We start from the raw sequence: 22,429 nt of genomic DNA on the forward strand, positions 1-22,429 counted from the left end.
AGGCTGTCGCACGAATGCGGCGGAAGGTGGCAGGAGGTGATTCTGAAACGGCGGGCAGGGGTCACAGTGGAATGACAGTTGATCACAGCCAATAGATCCAATAGTTATCCTCAGATCGAAGACTTCAAAGTGTTAAGTTAGTTAACGTTAAAGAAATTAAAGGAAGAAAGAAAAAGAAGGAGAGGAAAGGAGGGGGGCAAGGGGACGGGAGAAAGGGGATCGGCTTGGGAATTACGGAGTACTCCTGGCGATCTCCCCTTTCCAACACTCTACTATACATGTACATGTGTGCACAGTATCTGTGGCGCTTGAGTTAAATCTCTTGCATTTGAAGCTAACTGCTAATGTTCTTCTGCAGCATCTCGACTCCAACTTCAGCATGTGCCAGGATCGACGGGGTTCCACCCTAGGCATCAAGTTACTGTACTCTCTTACCACTATCACTGTCACTGTCACGCCAAAGTATCTGAGATTCTTCGGCTACCAAAAATAGGCCGGCATGACGCATCCCTTCCACCTTCCCTGATGTCATTCCCCTTCCGGAATGTGGTGATCTATACTTCCCACGCGAGATGTTCATCCTCCACATCTCCAATGTCGGGCATGTACACTGCCGAAGGGGCAAAAACGTCATGTTCAGGCTCCCACTTCGGTCTACCAGCTTTAGAGCAATGTGCTCAACATAGCGGTGACGGGATCTATCCACGCAATCATGTGCAGCCCGGATCAAGAGCATGGCGGATGCAGTCCCATTAGAATTATGACCAGTCCGATACTCTGCTCGAGACACGCGCTGATATACACTATTTGTCCAATGTCTCAAGTTTCCAGATCGAGGCACATCCGTCTAGAACGGGGAAGGTATCGAACATTCCTCAGTGTGGAATGCGATCTGAAATGAGGTCATCCGCAAGCTCTGTTATTAACCATGGGACATCTACCTTGGTACCTGGGTAGATACAAGCTATGTGGACTATGAATCAGTTAAACCGCACTATTAAGATGACAGGTCCAAACCCCCTAGCTTAACGCTTTCCCCCACAATCCCAAGGCCGAACTCAGAAAACATTAGTAGACCGGCATTGGGACGCCATTAAAGTCATAGTGCCATGTGTCGATGGAGGTCTGATCGTACTCGCACTCCATCTTGTTTCCCTTCCACTTAGGCCGAAGGGGCCAGCCACAGATCTGGCGGTTCTCTCCAACATTCTCGCCTTGAAGGACAGTCGCATTGAGCGTCACGGGCTTCACATCCTTCTCGACCCAATTGATGAGAACTTGCAGGTTCGTCTGCGGGAATGGGCCATTGGGCATAAGCGGGTTAGTACCGCAATGCGCCGCACCAGGAACAAGGTAAAGCTGATACCAATCCTTGAGAGCGGCGGCCCCCTCCTTGTAAGAAAGATTGGGGTACATGATGCTCCGAACAGACTCCCAGTATCGAACCGAGGATGCAGCAGGAACGCTGGCATCTGCCTCGCCGTGGAAGTGGATGACCTTGCCGCCAGCCTCATGGAACGGCGTCAGATCGGGCCAGTTGGTCTGCAGGGTAGAGGCAAACTCCACCATGCCGGAGAGCATCCATTCCTTTAGAGTGTCGTAGGTCACGCCGTCGAGATTGGAAAGGTTGGTGCCGTTCTTCTCCACCAGAAGGGCAATGTGCTCGCCACCCAGGCCATCCACTTCGAGCTCCCATTTGCCGGTTTCGGAGTTGTACTGAGTGGTCACATCGTCAAAGTCAGCAGCTGTCTGATATGACAGGTAAACTTGTCTGCCCTTGGTATCACGAAGACCACGAATGACCTCCTTGGCAACCTCGACGGCTTTTGCGGTGACAGTTCCATTCTGTTCTGGAGTGGATGAAGCACCCATCTGCCTCTTGCGCTTGCCATATCCGCTGCTAGTGGATGCCGCACAATAGTATGGCTTGCCGACAACAGTGTCGATATCAAAGTGCAGTTGACAAAGGTCAGAGCGAGAAACCACGCCATCTTTCAAACCATCGAGTGAATCACACGCCGAGATTGTCTCATTGATGATCTTCTCCATTTCACAAGGCGGAGGATAGTACCCCAGAGTCTTCGTAACGATATTCGAATAAAGATGCTGAGTCTGCTGGAAAGACCAACGGAACGCAGGGGCACCAATAGCAGCACCATCCCACTCATCGCCATACCGTTGAATCTGACTCCAACCCTCACGACCACCCTCCGAACAACCCTGGTAATAAGAGTAGAGCTTAGTCTTATCAGACATACCATAAAAGTTCCGCGTAAACTGCTTCCCAATCTTGCTCAACTCCCAATGAGCCTTGTACCCAAACATATACAAAGTCTCATAATCCAACGTCCCATTAGCAAGGAGCATGGCCGCATCAGCATTCGTAGAAAAACTCCCAAACCCGCCATCCGTAGCTCCAGCAACAGCACCATACATCACACCACCAGGCAGAGACTGCGCACCAGAGTAAATGGCATAGCCACCACCGCCAGTGGACAGATACCTGTTCTCGAACTTGCCCGGGTCGGGCAACCAGTATTGGATGAGGACTTGGTCATCCCGGCCGTCATGGGAGTATGCCAGAGTGAGGTTGCAGTACGAGAAGGTTGCTGCAGGATAGAATGTCGAGGTCGCACTAGTGGATGCGTTTTTGACTATGTTTGTCGTGACGGAAGACTGGTCGAGAGTTATGCCTTGGATGAATGTCGATGCGGGTAGGTGAGACCGAGCATATTCCACAGTGCAGACGTCCTCGAGAGAAGCTGCTGTCACTGCGGTAGCGTACGCAATGGCAGCGAGGGCCGCTGCCTGGGGATTGGAGAGAGAGAAACGCATCGTTGGACCCGTGGAGCCCTAATAGAGAAAGAGGATTGTAATTGATGCTGTCTGTCTGCAATACTGCATCCTCCTGGGTATTTATAGTCCAGGACCAAGCTCGCTTGAAGCGAGCTCGTATCCCCGCGTCTCTCAATTAGTCGGCGCATGAATTGCATGCACCGGCTAATACGTGGGGAAAGCACGATATGACAGCTCCATGTACCGAACCCGGCTAATCGAACAGAGCTTCATGCAGCGGACAAATGGATCTCCACAGTAGACGCGGGGATAAGCTTCATGAGTGGGATCGTGGGGATGAGGCCTGGGGTTAGGTGGTAATTGAAGCAATTGTCAGGTTTTCTCACGCAGACTAGTCTCTTTTCAGCCAGGCTGGAGACCGGACGACAATACCGGGCCAGGGTTTGCGGGGGAAACTACTACATTTGCATGTCCGAAATGACAGAAGGACGACGGTCTGTAGCGAATTGGTGGCTTTTCTGGAGTCTGAGGAGGAGTATAGATGCAGGTGCGGTGATGGTCATTGGTCCTGGTAAGGACTTTTCCGCTGCCCTAACTGTTTTACAACTGGGCCGCGAGATCTTCATCATAGTGTGAGTTCTATGGGGATGGCTGCCATTTTGGACATAAGCTCCTTGGTAATCTCCGAGATTGACATGTTTAATATACGCTGTTGTTTTGAGAGTTTGGAGTTTGGGATACATCGAAATAGGGCGGACTACAAATGTGGTTTCACCCACCTCATTTCCTTTATTTATACGTAGTGTGGAGACGACAGGATACATTGAATATTTGCATACTCCTCAGTAAAGTGCCTTTGCGTTAGGTCTTTACCCGGCACGGGTCCTAGGAAGTCATTGCGCAGAAATATCTTAAAGTCAACGGTACAAGCTCTAGTATATCTCATTGTCATCTTAATCAATTCGCATCTCTTCCCTACTCAGAGTTGTCCACTTCAATAAAACTGCCTCCAACATCTCACTCTGTGCCTTGCCTTTAGCAGGCAAATGGACTCGTCCACTGGGGCTTGTTGGCAACTAAAGAGATATGAGTTGTTGACGATCGGGTAGGTGGTGAATCTAGGTCCAGGTCTAGTTGACTTTCAGATGGACTCCTCCGCCAGAGCCTTCCCTTCGTCTATACAGTTTTGGTGTTAGGCAGCTCATGTTGCCGAGCTAGGTGCGGAAAAGGGTTGTCCTTGCGGAAACAGTCTAGATCTTCTTGTGCGATATTATTCTATGCATTTAGAACAAAGACAAAGACCATGATTTAGAGCCTCTGTCTACTAATTTACAGTCTAAGCACCGAATATAAAATTGAAAGATCATCATTGGTTTCCCATTCATTAATGTATCATGGTTCGATTTCAAGAACAGAACCCTGTCATAAACGCCGCATACGTGAAATGCAAACAAGATGGTATTGAACAAAAGAAACCATGCAACCAGCCGCGCCTAATCTCCAGTTAGGATGTTCACCGCACAGTGGACTGAGCCCGTGGCAGGTGAGGGTTTGTGACGGGGATACCAGCACGACGCTTGGACTGGGGTTTGGGTCTGGAGAGTGTGTACCTGATAGGAATGTTAGCATAGTTCCAACGAGTTCAAGGATTGGAAAGAAACATACTTGGCAAATGCACGTGAGAGTGCCTTCTTGCAGCTGACCTTCTGACTGCCAATGAACGAATCCACAGTAACAGCGATGGCACGGTCGATATCCTGCGCAGAACAGTACTCGGACAGGCGCATCTTGCAGAAGGATTCGGCAATACGCATGATAGCTTCAAGGTGACGAACCTAGGAATATAGGTAAGCATGATGTCAACGTAGATTGTATGTATAAAGATAACTTACTGTGATGGGGTACGCTCCAGTAGCAAGGGACTCGCGGCGCATGTCTGCGAAGAGACGGGCAACCTTGTCCTGGTCGATCTGGTAGAGCTTGGGGTTGCAACGCTCGCGGGCGTACTTAATGTACTTCCGCAAGAGCTCTTGGGGGATCTCTCCCTCCTTTTCTTCCTCAGCCCTTTGCTTTTCTGCTGCACGTCTGGACACCTCCTCTTGGGAAGGAGGCAGTCGCTGGCCATCTCTGTTGATGCGGTAGCCCTCGCCGTCAATGAGATGGCCGTCAGCATCGACCATGTCGCCCTTCTCATTTCGGAGAGGACGAGCCGGGTTAGCACGGTGGTGGGACTCAATCACGAAGTTGGCTAGGCGCTCATCCTCAGCAGGATCAACAAGATCACGGACAACACAGAGGAGATCGAAACGAGACAAGATGGGGTCCGTTAGGTCGACATTCTCCGAGAAGGGAATTGAGCTGTTGTACCGACCACCCTTGGGGTTGGCGGCGGCCACAACGGCACAGCGTGCCTGCAACGTTGTCACAATACCAGCCTTGGAGATAGAAATTGTTTGCTGTTCCATGGCTTCGTGAATAGACGTCCGATCCTGGTCGTTCATCTTGTCAAACTCATCAATCAAACAAGTTCCACGATCAGCCAACACGAGGGCACCGCCCTCAAGAGTCCATTCGCTAGTGAGTGGATCCCGACGGACACTAGCTGTAAGACCGACTGCACTAGCACCCTGCCCAGTAGCGAACACAGCACGGTGAGCTGTCTTCTCCACAAACTTGAGCACCTGAGACTTGGCAGTACCGGGGTCACCAAGAAGTAGAACGTTTATATCACCACGAATTGACATCTTGCCCTGGGCCTGCTTGCTGACACCACCAAAGAGTGAAAGTGCAACAGCGGTCTTGACATCCAGGTGACCATAGATACTGGGAGCCATGGAGCGGATAATCTTATCCACAATATCAGGCTCGCGCGAGAGTGCACGAATCTCGCGCTCATCCTCTTCTGTCAGGTGGAAACCAGCCAGCTGGTCGTGGGCCTTGACCACATGGTTGGCCTCAATGATAGTGGCAAAAACGGGGAATCCGTTCTTGTTATTCAATTGGGCATCGTAGCTGTTACGGTAAACACCAATGACCTCAATCTCATCGCCAGGCTTGGCAGTATCGATCAGATCTGCAAGCAGGACGACTTCGCGCTGGCGCGGCAGACGACCAGCGGGAACCGAGCCGGGCGACTCCTGCAGAGTCAGCTTCTGGTAATTGCGGTAGACGGTCTTTTCCGAGTTGACAGTGAAGGGACCGCGAGACTGGCAGTTTTGACAGAACGAGATCTTCACCTCTGCGCTGGCTTCTTGCTGGAATGGACCCAGGGTGATACCACACTTTTGGCAGAGGAACATAACGTATTTCAACTGCGGGAAAACACCGGTTCGACGAGTGACCACACCGCTGACGCGAATGAGACAGTTGAGATGCGACTGACGCAGCTGACGCAGAGTGTAAATGATTGGCACATCGGTGATGCGGACGTGGATTTCGTTGTGAATGTCGTGGTACTGGGGGTAGTGGAAGAGTGTGACATCAAGCGCCACCTGATCGAACACCTTGAGGACTTCGGTGGGCTCGTTGGCGAGGAAATATGACAGAGCTGCCTTGGTTTCACTCAGGTGGGCATAGGATACCTCAAGAGAAGCCGAGTTGACCTCACCCAGGGTCTTAATCCGATTACCGTAGACGGACTGACCGCTTGGGTCGATGAACTCTGTCAGGAAGGCCTTGAATTCACGGTAAATAGAGCGAAGAACCTGGGGCTGCGTCACCCAGTCCGTGATATTGGCTGCCTTGACATCAGCCAATTCCTCCAGGGAAAGTTCTTCCATGCCCTCATCGGCCATGTCGATATCTTCCCTGTCCTCGTCATAGTGGTGTCTGCGTCGTCGGGGCTGCCGAGACAAGTCCATTTCAATATCATCGTCATCCTGTAAAAAGGCTGCAGGCATGCGGCGTCTGCGTGCCAATTCGCGGTCTCTCTGGTTCAGGCGAGCATCTAGCTGCCGACGGCTGGCGGCGTCAATCTCCTCGTGGTCTTCGTCGTCATCGATGTATCCTTCATTTTCGTAGCGGTCATGTGCTGCATCGCGGTAATCCCGCTCGAAGTTGTCGCCGAACAGGTCGATACCATCCTCGTCTTCGGCCAACTCATCAATATCATCAATATCCTGTACAAGCCCCGTTTCATCCTCGTCATCTTCATCTCCCATGTCAAAGGGAATTGGGGGAGGGGACGAGCCCAAAGCAGTGGCTGCGCAAAAAAATTGTCAGTCTCAAGTTGGCCCAGCAACGTGAACATGGGAGCAAGCATACGACTTGACGGAGGCAATGGGGCCGGTGATGACATATCATCATCTTCTCTGTCTCTCTTACGAGTGTTGGCCCTCAGGCCACGGTTTGCGGCCGAGTCGCTGGGTCGGAGCGGACTGCGGTGTGTCAGCATTCGAGACAGAGAATTCATAAGGGGCTACTGACTCCATTGTGTGTGTGTGTGCGTGTATGATTTCAAGCAATTTTCGATAATAAAAGAGAGGCAAGCACCAGGGGAAAAAAGGATGATAAATTGGTGGTATCCTCCCTTGACTCTTGGTGGGTTGGATGTGGTGTGGCTGAGACGAAAGGGAAAGGGAGCGGCAGAGTTCAGTTCCTCGCGTCAAAATCGCGACGCGTCTAAGACGCGTTCCACTTAAGCCCTAATCGGGAAGGTGGGTAACCGTGTTCTACTGTGTACCCAGGGAGTTATTCTCGAAGTACACTGATTGTCCCTTTCTTCTTAAAAAAACCCCCCTTGGATAAAAATGGCAAAAATACACCTACCTCGAGACGATAGGTAGACTTTCGAATGGCAAAAACATTGACCGACGCAGGGATCGAACCTGCGACCTTCCGTGCTCAACATGTAAGACGGACGCCTTAACCACTTGGCCAGTCGGTCAATAAGCTGACAAATATTATCTCCCATGATATATACTCTGAGGCATCCAGGCTGTGGACTGTTGTACTTCATACTGCGTTGTTTGCCCCATAGGGACTTAAATATCCTCCATTATCCTATTGCGTATTGCATTCTCTTCAAAGGACAGGGTGAAGTGAAAAACTTTGTATTTCTCTGTTGAAAGGCACTTCAATTGTCCAAATACGTGATAACGCGGTAACCGATAGTAGTCGAGGGAGTGTTTGGGCCTAGAGATATTGCTTGAGATTATCTTATTCTTACAGTAATCACTGAAGCAAATAGATGTGAAATACATCAAGGGCTAACCATATTCAACCTGAGATCTAGTTATATGGGGGCATTGCAAACTGGGCAAACTTCTCGCGCATCAATGGAGCCGACATATGACTGCGGCTCTGAAGATTCACTGAAGATTGTTCGTACGTCCAGTGTGATTCTTTCAAGGCTGTGCGATTTTCTATACACGAGTTGAAGCTTGATTTGGATCGTGTGCTCCCCTTACGTCCTCTGGCAATCGCGGCCCTCCCATATTGACCGCGCCTCATCACGTCCGCGACGCCAACCTTATTCGCGGTTGTCCGATCCTACGACACGCGATTTTTGGCTCCCACAACATCGACCTTGCTCACTGACCTTGAGCGCGACACTCAAACAGCATTCACCTCGTCATCAGTGCTCGCATCGTTCCTGACAACGCTCCACACAACCTACCTTGTTCACAACCTCGATTGTCCGCTCCACTCCGCGCCTCTCTGCTTCGCCGATATCTCCCACTGTTTGCAATCACAACATTACCCTAATCGTGTCCACATCCCTAGGCTTGTTTGCCATCGATCGTGCGATCGTTGCGCTGCCCGCACATTGCGTCATTCTGTTTGGCACGTCGCGACCGGCGACTCTCCTCGGCACTGAGATATTGACCAGGTTCGGACAACATAAGCAGAGCTCTGAAGATGGATTCCGTACAAACAGCGAGTGATCAAATCAAGGCTGAAGATGGCCGACGCGAAAGCTTCAGCTCCCAGAACTCGCAAACCGCAAGGCAGTATGAATCATTCCTCAATGTCTTCCAAGCCTTCTGATGACGATGCTAATCCACACCAGGTTTATTGACTCCCAGCTTCAACTAGAGGCCGATGCGCGCGAGGCTCTGCCTTATGTGAGTGGTCCACCATGAAGTCTCCAGTGCAGCGTGGTAAATAGCTAACATCTCGCATTTTAGTCCTTCGATTCCTGCACATATGCCCTTGGGCCGTTACGACAGATCCTCTTCGCTTGCCTCACTTGCAACCCTCCTCCTACCAATCCCGACGAACCCTACGATGCCGCTGCTGTCTGCTACTCCTGCTCGATCTCCTGCCACGGGGAACATAACCTAGTTGAACTCTTCAACAAGCGCAATTTTGTCTGCGACTGCGGCACCACTCGCCTCCCATCTTCTTCCACTTGCACGCTACGTGAAGATCCTAAGACTGGAAAGAAAGGTGTTCACTCTCAAGAGGCTGCTGCGGGCAACTCTTACAACCACAATTTCCGCAATCAATTCTGCGGCTGTAGCGAACAGTATGATGCTCACCAAGAGAAGGGAATCATGTTCCAGTGCCTGGGGATTGGCACCGTCGAGACGGGAGGCTGTGGTGAGGACTGGTGGCACCCAGAATGTCTGATCGGTTTACCGCGCGATTGGCATAAGGCTACTCCCAAGGCCACAGTCGGTGGTGGTGACACTGCCGGAAATGCTCAGGACGAGGAAGAAGAAACTCCGCTTCCACCTGGATTCCCCACTGAGGATGACTTCCATCATTTGATCTGCTTCAAGTGCGTTGACTCAAATCCCTGGATCAAGCCATATGCAGGAACGCGCGGTTTCTTGCCGCCGGTTTTCAAGGAAGGTGGATTGAGGGACACAAAGGTGGTAGCGAATGACTCCGCTGCCATCAACGAGCCCAAGGAAACCAAGTCCGATGAAACTGAGTCGGAGAAAATCCAGCCCAAAGAAACAGAGCCCAAGGAGCCAGAGCAGACATACTCAAAGAAGCGCAAGGCGGATGGCGAGGATCACCTTGAGGAAGATCACACTACGAAGCGGACCAAGGAAGAACCGGTGTCTACGGAAGAACCAAAACCTGAACTCCAATCCATCAAAGAAAGATCAGTCAAGGAAGAGGAAGATACCAAGACGCCTGGGGTTCCCTCTGTCCCCAAACACACCACCCTCCCGGAAACCACGCCAACCGAATCATTCTCCCTCTTCGCCCTGGAAGATTTCCACGGCCAACTTTGCCGTTGCGCAGATTGCTTCCCCCACCTCGCACCTCATCCTCAACTCCGCGAAGAAGAAGACACCTACGAGCCCCCTCTTTCAGACGACGGCGAAGCCAACGGTGCCGCCAGCACCGGCACAGGCAGTATTCTTGAGCGCGGCGAGGCAGCCTTCAACAACATTGACCGTGTGCGCGCTATCGAGGGTGCAATGGCGTACAACCACCTCCGCGACAATCTAAAGGAGTTCCTGAGGCCGTTCGCTGAGAGTGGGCAGGCTGTTAGTGCTGATGATATCAAGAGTCACTTTGAGAAGCTGCGTGGTGATGATCAGGGGATTCGAGATGCTGCTGGTCATGCCTCTGCTGTTGGTGGTGGTGGTGGTGGTGGTGACGATGATGGTACTGATGGAGATCGTCGACGCGAGCAGAATGGTGAGTTATATCGATAACTTGTGTGCAAGTTTCTGGCACTTACAGCTAACTCTCTGTTTTCTGATAGGATATTGATTACGAATCTTGATGTATTTTATACGGACTGAGAATTTTCGGGGGTGGAGAATCTATTTATGGATGGGACATGTACAATTTTGTATGGATATGGGACTCGGGAAGGGCAATCCAAATCGCTTATGACTTTTATGGCGCATAATAAGGGACGAGTGGCTACATGACCTAGCAGACTTCGGAGATCTTGATCAATTGCATTCTTAGGCATTAAATGCATGTTTTCTATCAGCACATAGCCTCCGCGTCTCTTTTCCTCGCCAGTTGTTGCTACGGTCCATCTACTTGTTCCTGCATACATACTGTCACTACGCTTTTTGTAAAAGAGATGATATCTCATAATACCCAGAATGGATTTCAACGTAAATCATAAACCCAACTTCGCTAGTAACTGAAACGCCGAAACTCAATATGTCACGTTATGATGATGTAGATATCACGACCAGTCCGTCACACGCTCTGAAAAAGACCAATGAAAGACCAATGCAAATGTACAACAAAGAAGTATATTATTCCTTAAGGCGTTTTGAGGCTCTCATCAACGAATCATCCGGTAGTCCACTGCGCTTGGTACCGGGAAGACTGCCAGTGCGGATATCGTTGTCATCTTGGCTGACCCGACGATGGGGGTATTTACCCTCGATACCCTCAAAGCAGTTACCGCTGATTGGGCCTCCATTGGCAAAGTAGGGGTGCTCGAGGGCCTCTTCGGCGGTGATCCGCTTTGCCGGGTCATATTCAAGCATCCGTGACAAGAGATCAAATCCATCGGAGCCGGGTGTACCAGCACTTGAGGTAGAATTGTACCCGCCATTTTTCAGGCAGCTCTGGTACCAGCCTTCGAGATTTGAGCCACGGTGGAAATGTGAAGGTTGTCGGTGGAGCACTAGGGACTGGAGCTGGGAATATTCGGGCATAGAGACCAGGCCCGGCCAGGACTCTTTGCGGGGAAGGCCAAGGATTTCGACAATCTTCATCATTTGATTGCGCTGGAAGGGGACTGTCTTTTTGCTGTCCATTTTGGCTTCTTCGCCCTTGAAAATTGGTCGTAGGGAGAGGAGTTCGGCGAAGATACAACCCACTGCCCACATGTCCACAGCAGGAGTATAGTGGCGACTTCCTAGCAGTAGCTCTGGTGCCCGATACCATATTGTGACGACGACTTTGTCGCCGGAGAACAGTGAATTGAGTGGCTTGTAGAACAAACGAGCGAGTCCTAAATCGCCGATTCGGATGGCTCCGCTTGAGGTGACGAGGATGTTTGCTGGTTTCAAATCGCGATGCAGAACCCAGTTGGTGTGTAGATAAAGTAGCCCGTTCAGTAATTGGAACAGGATGGATCGGACCATACGTGCCGGGATGGCATGCCTTTGGGGTTGAGTGTGATGGTGGATGATCTGGAGCAAATCATGCTCCGTGTATTCGAAGACCATGAAGATGCATTTGTCTTCGAGGATGATTTCCTCTAATTGGACGACATTTGGATGCGAGAGCTCTGTACATAGTGACATTTCACGGATGGCTGACTGTGACAGACCCGTGTACTGGATCGTCTCGCCTTCCTTGTCAGGCTTGAATCTAGACAAGGTTAGACATGAAGAAGTGTGATACATCGCGGCTCATACTTTTTGATGGCAAACTCTCCTTTCTTGCCGTTTTTGCCGAGAGCCTTGTAGACTCGGCCATAGGTTCCGCTGCTGATGAAACCTACGATGTGATATCGATCCCGAACGCGGACCTTGCTGGTATATCCACCAGGTCTCCGAGACTCGATGGCATCTATACCAAGACATGTCAGCCCAGAACAATTTGCAGCAAACTGCTTGGTGAGGAGAAAGTGCCTGATGACGGAAACATATCACAATATTCAAGCCTTTTGACCGTGCCAATTGCATAGAGAGGTGCAAACCAAATCCACGACACAAAGAACCAAGGGGAAAGAGTTACCACGAGAATAGAATCCTCCAGAATTCAAAAAGGAAAGCCCTTTCCAAACATGATGGAAAGAGAAAACACTGCTATACAAACAAGCCAAATTTAAGAGATAGGCACAGGAAATATATAATTACCATCAGTGGCCTGCAGACTGCGTTTCAAGTTCTGGCTGACTCTGGTTCGGGCAGAGAGAGAGCCGGAGGAGGGCGGGTTTGTCAGACTCATTGGAGAAGGGCCTTGACTGCACCCATTGGTGTTTGTCCACAGGTTTCAAGTAAAGTGGAATATTGTCGGTCTTGAAGCTATTGTCAGGCGATGAGTTCAGCTGGAGGGTTGAAACAGGAGATGCTGAGTCAGCTTCCCCGGCCACCTCGGGACTCTTGATATGACAACTTGGAGTCTACATGTACTTCTGTTTCGGGCTTCCATAGTTCGTAACTCAGTTAATTTTCACTTATTCAGTTTGATCTGATCTTATCTAATCCCAACTGCGAAGGGTGGGATTGGCGTCATCCCGATCCACCCCTCCATCCCTCCGTCCCCCCGTACCCCAGTCATTTCGCCTTAGACTTGTTTCACGATGTCAGATACATCAACCAAGTCAAGCGTGACGCCGTATTTGGTCTATCTCGTATTCATCACCACGCTTGGCCCGCTTCAATTCGGCTACCATTTGGTAGGGCATCTAGTCCCCGCATTTGCTGAACATCACTGAGACCATGAACAGGCAGAGCTAAATGCCCCTCAAGCAGTGATAACATGTGAACGCAAAGGTGTTCATTCTGCAGGCATTACGTTCCATGGTCTGCCGCAATGTCTTGCGATGAGCCCATCCCAATTCGGCCTGGTCTCCTCAATCTACACGCTCGGTGGTCTGGTCGGGGCTCTGCTGGCAGGACCTGTCTCGACTAAGTACGGGCGTCTCCTTGCCCTCCGGGCGACTACGGTGTTCTTCACCCTGGGCCCTGTGGCAGAGACACTTGCGCCCGCCATTCCGCTTCTTATTTTGGGTAGATTCCTCTCCGGAATTGGTTCCGGTGCTGCCATTGTGGTTGGCCCGATCTATATCTCAGAGATCGCTCCTCCCAGTGCTCGAGGCTTCTTCGGTGCCTTTACTCAAATCATGACCAATGTCGGTATACTGTTGACCCAAACCCTGGGGTATTTCTGGAGCGAAGCAAACATCTGGAGACTGATCTTAGCTGTGGCTGGAATAATTGGTGCCTTGGAACTTCTGGGGCTGTTCTTGGTACCGGAGAGTCCTGCCTGGCTCGCAGAACACCAGAAGGTTGGCTATGCTCGCAGAGTCCTACAGCGGATCCGCGGCCGAGATGCTGATATTGAAGCGGAGATTGCTAGCTGGAGGATTTCGGATGCTCCATCCGGTGAAGAAGAGTCTTTGCTCGCCCCATCAGAGACTCAATCTTCCAAGAAGCCTTCTGTTACGTTCATGCAGGTTGTCAAGGACCCTTACTATCGCCCGGCCATTGTCGCTGTGGTTGGAGTGATGGTGGCTCAACAATTGACCGGAATGAACAGCATTGTTATGTACAGTGTGTCCCTGCTGCAGACCATCCTACCTACGACAGCCGCGTTACTGACAGTGATGATCTCGGCTATCAATCTCCTGATCACGCTGGCGTGCTCTCCACTACCGGACCGCATCGGCCGCAAGACGTGTCTCATGCTGAGCATCTGTGGTATGGGCAGCAGTTCTATTCTTCTCGCAATTAGCATCTACATAAACGCGAAGATCCTGACTGCGATCGCAGCATTGCTCTTCGTGGCATGCTTCGCGGTCGGACTTGGCCCAGTCCCTTTTATTCTGGCCTCCGAGCTGGTTGGACCAGAAGCAGTTGGCGCAGCGCAGAGTTGGGCATTGGGTGCCAACTGGATTGCGACCTTTGTGGTCGCGCAATTCTTCCCCATCCTCAATGATGCTCTCGGGGGCCGCGGAAAGGTCTATTGGGTCTTTGCAGCTATGGCAGGGTTACTAGGTGGCTTCATCTATCGATATGTACCAGAGACCAAAGGCAAAGCCAATGCTGATGAAGTCTGGAATCGGACGGACCGACGACAAGACTAAAGTGATCGACCGTTTACCCGTCAACTTTGATTCCGGTTTCTCAACACGTCTCAACATAAATCCGTAAATAGTTCCAGTTCATACATGGGCGGGGGTTGTGTACTGCATAGATGGCTCGCAGCAGGTTTGAAACTGTGACATCTTAGGGGAAACAGTACTCCGTAACACTACACTATGCACCTAAAACATTCCCAGTAGGCATCCATCTTATCCAAGTTGCGGTGTGGGGAACAATTGACGTCGATACCGAGCAGATCCGCTCAATGGCATAGTGTGTTGCTCTCTCCTCTATATATTGTTGAGATCTACGAACACTACTGTTTGCTCTTCTCTTGGACTTTGGTGGATTGTACTGTACTGCCACAACAGCCTATGCTGCCGATCGGCTGGAGATCTTAGATCGAGAATCGAGACCTGGGAGACCTGGGAGACCTGGGGTCTAAGAACAAGCCACCTTGACTAGGGGCCCTGAGCCACGACACTTATTTTCCCCGCCACTCCTTTCTTTCTTTTTCCCTCCACCTTTGTCCTCTACATATCCGTCATGGTCCGGTTGGGATTGCCCACACGGTTGAGCTCGCATCTCTCCGCGAGGAGCGCGTCGTCAACACCCGGCCAAAGCAGAAGCACCAGTCCGCTACGAACACCAGACTTAAAACCTCTACTGCTGAAGGTTTCTGTGATTCGGGTAAGTCATGCATTGTGTTATCTCTTCTCTACTGGACTCTGACAATAGCGCTCAATAGGGACAAAACCTCGCAGCCAAAGACCGAGGTGGCACGAGCGACCCAGTGAGCACCCCTCAACACTCCCCCAACGCAACTTCGGCCGTGATCGCTTACACGTACAGTACTTGGTGGTTACATTGGGAGACGCGAGACAGTCAACACCGACAATATTCAAGACCCTGAACCCCGAATGGAACGTCTCGTTCGAAATGCCCATCGTGGGTGTACCGCTGTTGGAATGTATTTGTTGGGATCATGATCGGTTCGGCAAGGATTACCTGGGCGAATTCGACATCGCACTAGAGGACATCTTCATTGATGGCCAATTGAATCCAGAGGTGGGAGGGACATGTTCGGATCATCGGGGTCTCAATGCTGATTCTAGACACAGCCCAAATGGTATACCCTCAAATCGAAACGGAAGCCGGCCAAGAAGAAGGACAGCACTGTCTCGGGCGAAATCCTGTTGCAGTTCTCCCTCGTTGATTCCGCGAGCCCCGCTGCGTCGCCGTCAGACACATACCGCAAGTTCAAGCGACTCGTATTCTCGGCAGAGGACGATGACCAGATCCCCCCGGTTGATTTCGATGACCTCGATCGGGATGAAGAGACCTCCGATGAAGCCGATGACCTAACACAACCAGAAGTGGTGGAAAAGCGTCGCCGTCGACTTCGCCTGGCCCGCTTGAGGCGCAAGTCCCTGGCAGCTCGTGCATACCAGTTCTCTGGCTCAGGCAGTGGGGTGCAAGGCATTGTCTTCATGGAGATTGTCAAAGTGACCGATTTGCCCCCTGAACGTAATGGTACGGATTCCCGGCTCTCCTAATGTTGACAGATTGATTGATTGAGTTACTAGTCACGCGGACATCGTTCGATATGGATCCCTTCGTCGTGACCTCTCTTGGCAGGAAGACCTTGAGGACTCCTGTTATACGCCATAACCTGAATCCAGTTTACTATGAGAAAATGGTGTTCCAGGTCATGCGACACGAACAAAACTACACCATTAGTTTCACCGTGATGGATCGTGACAAATTCTCCGGCAATGACTTCGTCGCCTCGGCTGGTTTCCCACTCCAAAACCTCGTTCAGTCCGGCCCTATTGCAGACCCCGAGACAGGGCTGTATAAATTCATAGAGTCGGAGGAGGCGGTAGAAGAGCCGAGCCCGACCACGAAGTCATCGCGAGTCAGCCCTTCTGCCTCTTCCTCAAATCTTTCAAGAATGTCTAGGCCTATATTGAAGACTCGTAGCTCCGCTACCTCAGTCTCAAGCCAATCCATGCAGGACGTACCTGTGCCAACTCTCATCGCACCCTCCTCCCTCCCAGAAGAAGGAATTGCAGGGATGGATAGCGCCAGCACTTTGCAGGTGCCCTCCACAACGACTGCGTATGATAGCGATTCGGCCCCGCCCCCTGACAAGGACGGCTTCCGGTCTTATACCATCCCTCTCATTCTGAAGAACCGGGAGCGTTGGGAAGACAAGCATTCACCAGAGTTGCATGTTAAGGCAAAGTTCTTACCATATAGTGCTCTGCGTCAGCAATTCTGGAGACTGATGCTCAAGCAATACGATGCAGATGAGAGTGGTCGCATTGACAAGGTTGAAATGACGACAATGCTTGACACTCTCGGTTCGACCCTGAAGGAATCGACCATCGACAGCTTCTTCGAGCGGTTCAGCGAAGACAATGCGGCCAATGAAACCGATGATCTCTCGTTCGACCAGGCAGTGGTTTGCCTCGAGGACACGCTTAAGACTCTGCAGAAGCGAAACTCAATGGCGATTCCTAACCTGCCCCCGATCCCACCGCTGTCGAACTCTGGAAGTCAAGGAAGTGAGCCATCTAGCAGCGATGAGCACTTAGAAACCAGCACCAGTGCCCCTTCTAATGCCGATCCACGTGGAACAGCCATTCCGACCCTGTCTCCCGAAGACCAGTCTAGTTCCAATGATGAGTACACTCAGCCCGATGATCTCGCTGATGAACGGGGTGAGGAGCACGTTATTGAAATCCGCGAATGCCCTCTTTGCCACCAGCCGCGTCTTTCCAAGCGCTCTGATGCGGATATCATCACGCACATTGCTACATGCGCAAGTCGCGACTGGCGGCAGGTTGACAACTTGGTCATGGGTGGTTTCGTGACCTCCAGTCAGGCACAGCGCAAGTGGTACTCTAAGGTCATTACAAAGATCTCATATGGTGGATACAAACTCGGAGCGAACTCGGCCAATATCCTTGTCCAGGATCGTATCACCGGCCAGATCAACGAGGAGCGTATGAGTGTCTATGTGCGATTGGGAATTCGATTGCTCTACAAAGGTATCAAAAGTCGTGACATGGAAAAGAAGCGAATTCGCCGTGTCCTTCGCTCTTTGAGTGTCAAGCAGGGTCGAAAGTATGACGACCCAGCCTCTGCATCCCAGATCCAGGACTTTATCGACTTCCACCAGCTGGATATGTCCGAAGTACTGCTTCCATTGGAGAAATTCCGTAACTTCAACGAATTCTTCTACCGTGCCTTGAAGCCCGAGGCCCGACCATGCTCCGCTCCCGAGGAACCCAAGATCGTTGTATCTCCGGCGGACTGTCGCTCAGTCGTCTTTGACCGTATGAGCGATGCAACTAGTATCTGGGTGAAGGGTCGTGAGTTCTCCATCGAAAGGCTTCTGGGCAACGCCTACCCAGAGGACGCAGCTCGGTACCGTAATGGTGCCATGGGTGTGTTCCGTCTGGCGCCCCAGGACTATCACCGCTTCCACATCCCCGTCGATGGAATCATGGGCGAGCCTAAGACCATCGAGGGTGAGTATTACACTGTGAACCCAATGGCAATTCGCTCCGCACTGGACGTCTATGGCGAGAATGTCCGCATTCTCGTTCCCATTGATTCTGTCGCCCATGGTCGGGTTATGGTTGTCTGTGTGGGCGCCATGATGGTGGGCAGCACGATCATCACCCGGAAACCTGGCGAGAAGGTCTCACGCGCTGAAGAGCTGGGCTACTTCAAATTCGGCGGTAGCACCCTTCTCGTTCTCTTCGAAGAGGGCAAGGTCAATTTTGACAAGGACCTGGTGGATAACTCCAAGGGTCCTCTGGAAACTCTGGTAAATGTCAAGTCTGTGTTTTTCTGCCAGCGAAGCTAACCCGAATAATTCAGATCCGAGTTGGCATGTCCGTCGGACACAGTCCCGATATCCCTCAATTCGAGCCCGACATGCCCAAGAAGGCCGAGAACATCACCGCCGAGGAAATGCAAGATGCCAAGCGTCGTATCGAGGGCAGCCTGGCACCCCCGAGCAATCCTTCCACCGTGATGAAGACACTCCAATGATCTGTCTTACTTTTCTCCTGGGGACTCAACTCCCACCATCCGACACTCTTTCACTGAACATATTTTTCAACACTGGCGCTGGCGGGGTCATTTGTATCATTTCATTTTACACATCATAGCGTTCATCTGCAGCATCTGCACATTGCGAGCATTGGAGACTAGGCGGTGCACTGTAGTGGTGAGAGGCAGTTTGATCTAAAGAGATATGCATAAAGCGATTTGTTGGTCCTTGTATATGTATTTTCTGATATTCAAAATATGAGTAAAGACTTGTTGACTTCATCTGCTACAAGCTAGATATATATATATGTTCAAAACAGAGCTATCGTCTCATCTTTTATTCCGATTATCATCCTTATTCTCCTTTCCTATTTTCCTTTTTTCATACATTGAGTTTCAAAGTCTTTCTTATTCTATATCCATTTTCTCCTCGAAGTTCGCTGCTCAAGCATCAACAAATAGGCACTCAACGTATAGCCTCGGATATCGAATTTCAACAGTGTACCTATAAAAAACATTACTAAGCGTAAATAATATAATAACTTTACGCTTATTCATACGGTCTCAATTGATTAAAACAATTATAAGAGCAAGAAGGAGAATAGCAAAGTAAAAGATTGTGAAGTATAACGGTTGCAAATCCCGAAGGAGATTAGCGCGGTCCCCACGCGCCCGACCAAAACAACCGCGTGCGAGAATCCAACCCACCACTCACCACCTCCGACCTATGCTGCGCTCCCCTTGCGTATCTTTTCGCGGAACTGAATAACGACATCGCATAATCTGCTGTTCACTACCTGCAGCACTGCACCTTGACGCGACCCGCGCCTAACATTCCGCCCACCGCCAACCGATTGCCCCGAGCACCGACAAGCTTGACCGTGCCACCACCAATATACACGCCAGCTGAGGGTTAGGCGACTACTCAAAACGATTCAATAGTTGTATCGCGAGTCAGTTGAGCTGCCCAGAGGAGTTAATTCAGGTTCGGCATTCTTCCGAACAGGGGAGTTGAGCTTGTTGATTCTCCAGGAAGCCTCTTCAACCAGGGGTATTCGGCTGGAGAAAAAGACAACACGAAGCAACTAGCCAACGCAGATACGGAGGGTACTCTCTTTCATCTCGACCTTTATCAGCGACCAAAAGAACCCCGCGTGCACCCCTCCTGACATGACAATCGCGGTCCTGGCGACTACTACGACTACCACAAAGCGTCGCGAACCGCTGGGGACGATTACAATGGCGGCCCCAAAGGCGCAATCGCAATCCGCGGGCGCGTCCAAAGGCACAGTGGAACGGAGGACTACGCGATTAAGCGCAAGTAATCAAGGGCTCGAGGAGATGACAAAGGACGGGAAGCGGAAAACTGGTGAGTAATCTGCTTTGAATGAGGCTTTTGCGCGATCGCGTAGGGCAAATGTCTAATTCAACGACTACAGTGCAATACGAGGAGGATGATGGATTTCAATTCTCGCGGAAACCCTCCAAGAAGCCCCGGCCTTCAATTAAAGCGATTCCCGAAAACCTCAGTTCGGATATTGAGAATGCGCCTCCAAAGTCAACACCGAGACGAGGGCGGCCACCGAAGAAGCGACCCGAAGACAAAAGTGGTCCTAGCGGGATGCCAGCGAAGGGGGTATCCATGGAGCTCCCGAGTAGGAGACCAACGAGGGGGCCGGGGAAGACGAACGCAGAATCAGAAGCTCAACCCGTAACTGCGACGCGCTCATCGCACAACCGCGATAGCCCAGAACACCAGCCAGAGGCCAAGAAACCAAGGAAAGGACGACCCCCAAAGCGAAAGCGCCAGAGACGAACGGATACAATTCACCAGAACAACCGCCCGCGGGAACCAAGGTGGCACTACCTACGGCCGATACCCCAGTGATCCAGCGCAACAAGGAGCTGCGGGGTGGGAAGGGCGATAAAAAAGGACGACGAAGCAGCTTGAGCAGACGGGGACGACGGGCCAGTGATTTAATTGACTCGGGTACATCAAACGGTAGGTTTCCTTGTCTGTCGAGGATTACCAAGGGATAAGTACTGATTTTCTCTATCGTATAGCATTACCCCATCGAGAAGTCAGTGTGGCAGATTTCTATAAACACATCGCCGATGAAGGTCTTCCGGAGCCGCGAAGGATGCGCCAGCTTTTGATCTGGTGTGCGACTCGTGCGCTTGGCGACAAGCCTTCAGGGGCCTCAAATTCAGATGACCAAAGTGCGCGTTTAGCAGGTATGTGGATACTGTGGGCTTGCATTAAGAAGATGCTAACCGGGAATTTTACAGCGCGTGTGATACAAGAGGAGCTACTCCGGGAATTCTCGACCAATTCAGAGCTTTCGAACTGGTTTTCTCGCGAAGAGTTGAATCCCCCAGCTGTGATCGTGAAGAAACCGAACCCACGAAACGTGCAGAACACAGATAAGATCAAGGAATTGGAGGAGCACATCCAAAAGTAAGTTGATCATTGATTTGAGCGCAGGACACATTGGCTAACAGATCTCAGACTACAAAAAGAACGACAATCCCTCAATGCAATCCTTCGTCAACCAGCGATTCCAGCTCTCAAATCCGCGTCGCAACCGGACGATGAGCAAAAGACGAAGCGATCCTCCCAGAAATCTAGGGAAGAAGTCGATCCCTCTCTTCTAGACCCCTCTCAACAAGCGATATTGAAATCTCTCAACCCTCCGACTCAGCCATCAGAAGAGGAATCTTCTTCTACCTCATCTTCTTACCGACCACCTATGACCCCATCTGCCGTCTCATCCCAACTATCACGCATTACAGCTGGCCTAGCACCAACGCTCGACGCCTTCGCGGCTGGTGTACATGACATTGAACTGTACCGCGCTTCTGCAGACACCGTCTCATCCCGAATACTCCGCATTTGCTCACAACGACTGGAAGAGCGCGACGCGCACAATACACAAAGCCGTCTCACAATCGAAGGCGACGACAGAAACCAGCCAGCAGATGTGCCAAGGCCACGAGAAGACCTGGGTCTTATCCTGGGAGCTCTCAGCCGACTCGAGAGGCGATAGAACTGCCGTTTGTCTACTGTTTACGGGGATTCATTCTCCCTGGTTATACCCTCAATAAGTTGTTTTCTGGCGATTCTCCGTTCGTCTCTTTTCTTCTTTTTCTTCCTTCTCCGATCTGGGAATTACTGCGAGGGTTCACTACGAACGAACTGATAGCGATGATTTTGATGAGCTCCAGTCCACACCGTGGGGCTGGGGAAAGGCGCATTTACGGGGTTGGTTGGGATAGCATTTACATCGTTTCCACAAGCTCGGAGTTTGGGGGTTGTGATTCTGTGATCTATTTCATGAGGTAACGGTGATTTTGGGCTGGTTAAATAGGTAGCCTAGTAGTGCCTAATGCATGCCATCAATTATTAGAGCCACAATTTTTTGATATTCAAGGGATGAAGCTTAGAGTGATTAGAGTATGACTCGGAGATTAATCTAACAAATAGGATTATGTCAATTGGCTGTGTTCTGCAGCCTGCCGAAGTCAAGCTAACACATAAGCCTCGGCTGTATGATCCCTTGCAGAAACGTGAAGGCAATCTACAGAGTGGAAAGACTTGAGAAACGACACCGTAAATTAACATAACAAAAGCTGACACAGCCTAGGTATCTCAAAGATCAAACATGACAGAATGTACTCTCGTATATAGCGAACAATAACGAACAGAACGAGAGAATACAAAATAAAATCAACGTAAATGACAATGCTGCTCCATCAATTGATGTCGTGCTTCAAAAGCCCGCTGATAAAAGCAAACTGAAATTCAAAGATGACGCCCAAAGACAAACCCCAAGATAAAACAATTTTGCTCTTTCTGCCTCCATATCCGAAAG

The 22,429-nt window shown here is 50.8% G+C and overlaps 7 protein-coding genes across 7 annotated transcripts; 4 read left to right on the forward strand and 3 right to left on the reverse strand.

Moving 5' to 3' along the window:
* Positions 1–1,068: 1,068 nt before the first annotated feature.
* Positions 1,069–2,835, reverse strand: N7446_007684 (putative tannase; the record flags this gene model as incomplete). The annotated part of the gene is made up of 1 exon (XM_058516429.1): positions 1,069–2,835. One exon carries the CDS (start codon positions 2,833–2,835, stop codon positions 1,069–1,071), a length of 1,767 nt encoding a protein of 588 aa, XP_058370075.1.
* Positions 2,836–4,309: 1,474 nt separating this feature from the next.
* Positions 4,310–7,226, reverse strand: N7446_007685 (MCM DNA helicase complex subunit MCM2; the record flags this gene model as incomplete). The annotated part of the gene is made up of 5 exons (XM_058516430.1): positions 4,310–4,406; positions 4,462–4,631; positions 4,689–6,997; positions 7,060–7,172; positions 7,222–7,226. The coding sequence occupies 5 exons, from the start codon at positions 7,224–7,226 to the stop codon at positions 4,310–4,312; spliced, it is 2,694 nt and encodes an 897-aa protein (XP_058370076.1).
* Positions 7,227–8,655: 1,429 nt separating this feature from the next.
* N7446_007686 (putative metaphase-anaphase transition protein (Mlo2)) lies at positions 8,656–10,473 on the forward strand (the record flags this gene model as incomplete). The annotated part of the gene is made up of 4 exons (XM_058516431.1): positions 8,656–8,747; positions 8,807–8,861; positions 8,925–10,398; positions 10,466–10,473. The coding sequence occupies 4 exons, from the start codon at positions 8,656–8,658 to the stop codon at positions 10,471–10,473; spliced, it is 1,629 nt and encodes a 542-aa protein (XP_058370077.1).
* Positions 10,474–10,815: 342 nt separating this feature from the next.
* Positions 10,816–12,826, reverse strand: ssn3 (cyclin-dependent serine/threonine protein kinase SSN3). Its single transcript, XM_058516432.1, has 3 exons — positions 12,540–12,826; positions 12,096–12,249; positions 10,816–12,048 (listed from the first exon to the last, which is right to left on the reverse strand). The coding sequence occupies exons 1-3, from the start codon at positions 12,628–12,630 to the stop codon at positions 10,980–10,982; spliced, it is 1,314 nt and encodes a 437-aa protein (XP_058370078.1). The 5' UTR covers positions 12,631–12,826; the 3' UTR covers positions 10,816–10,979.
* Positions 12,827–12,985: 159 nt separating this feature from the next.
* On the forward strand, positions 12,986–14,491 carry N7446_007688 (putative MFS glucose transporter; the record flags this gene model as incomplete). The annotated part of the gene is made up of 2 exons (XM_058516433.1): positions 12,986–13,081; positions 13,133–14,491. The coding sequence occupies 2 exons, from the start codon at positions 12,986–12,988 to the stop codon at positions 14,489–14,491; spliced, it is 1,455 nt and encodes a 484-aa protein (XP_058370079.1).
* A 544-nt stretch (positions 14,492–15,035) lies between these two features.
* N7446_007689 (putative phosphatidylserine decarboxylase Psd2) lies at positions 15,036–18,557 on the forward strand (the record flags this gene model as incomplete). Its single annotated transcript, XM_058516434.1, has 6 exons — positions 15,036–15,179; positions 15,238–15,282; positions 15,342–15,557; positions 15,611–16,022; positions 16,076–18,330; positions 18,384–18,557. 6 exons carry the CDS (start codon positions 15,036–15,038, stop codon positions 18,555–18,557), a joined length of 3,246 nt encoding a protein of 1,081 aa, XP_058370080.1.
* A 636-nt stretch (positions 18,558–19,193) lies between these two features.
* N7446_007690 (Mis12-Mtw1 family protein) lies at positions 19,194–21,851 on the forward strand. The gene is made up of 6 exons (XM_058516435.1): positions 19,194–19,926; positions 19,997–20,268; positions 20,304–20,559; positions 20,622–20,792; positions 20,847–21,015; positions 21,067–21,851. The coding sequence occupies exons 1-6, from the start codon at positions 19,728–19,730 to the stop codon at positions 21,602–21,604; spliced, it is 1,605 nt and encodes a 534-aa protein (XP_058370081.1). The 5' UTR covers positions 19,194–19,727; the 3' UTR covers positions 21,605–21,851.
* Positions 21,852–22,429: the final 578 nt, after the last annotated feature.

This window comes from Penicillium canescens (assembly GCF_028828765.1).
Source record: "Penicillium canescens strain IBT 15451 chromosome Unknown utg000005l_segment0_segment0, whole genome shotgun sequence".
Taxonomy (NCBI): Eukaryota; Fungi; Ascomycota; class Eurotiomycetes; order Eurotiales; family Aspergillaceae; genus Penicillium; species Penicillium canescens.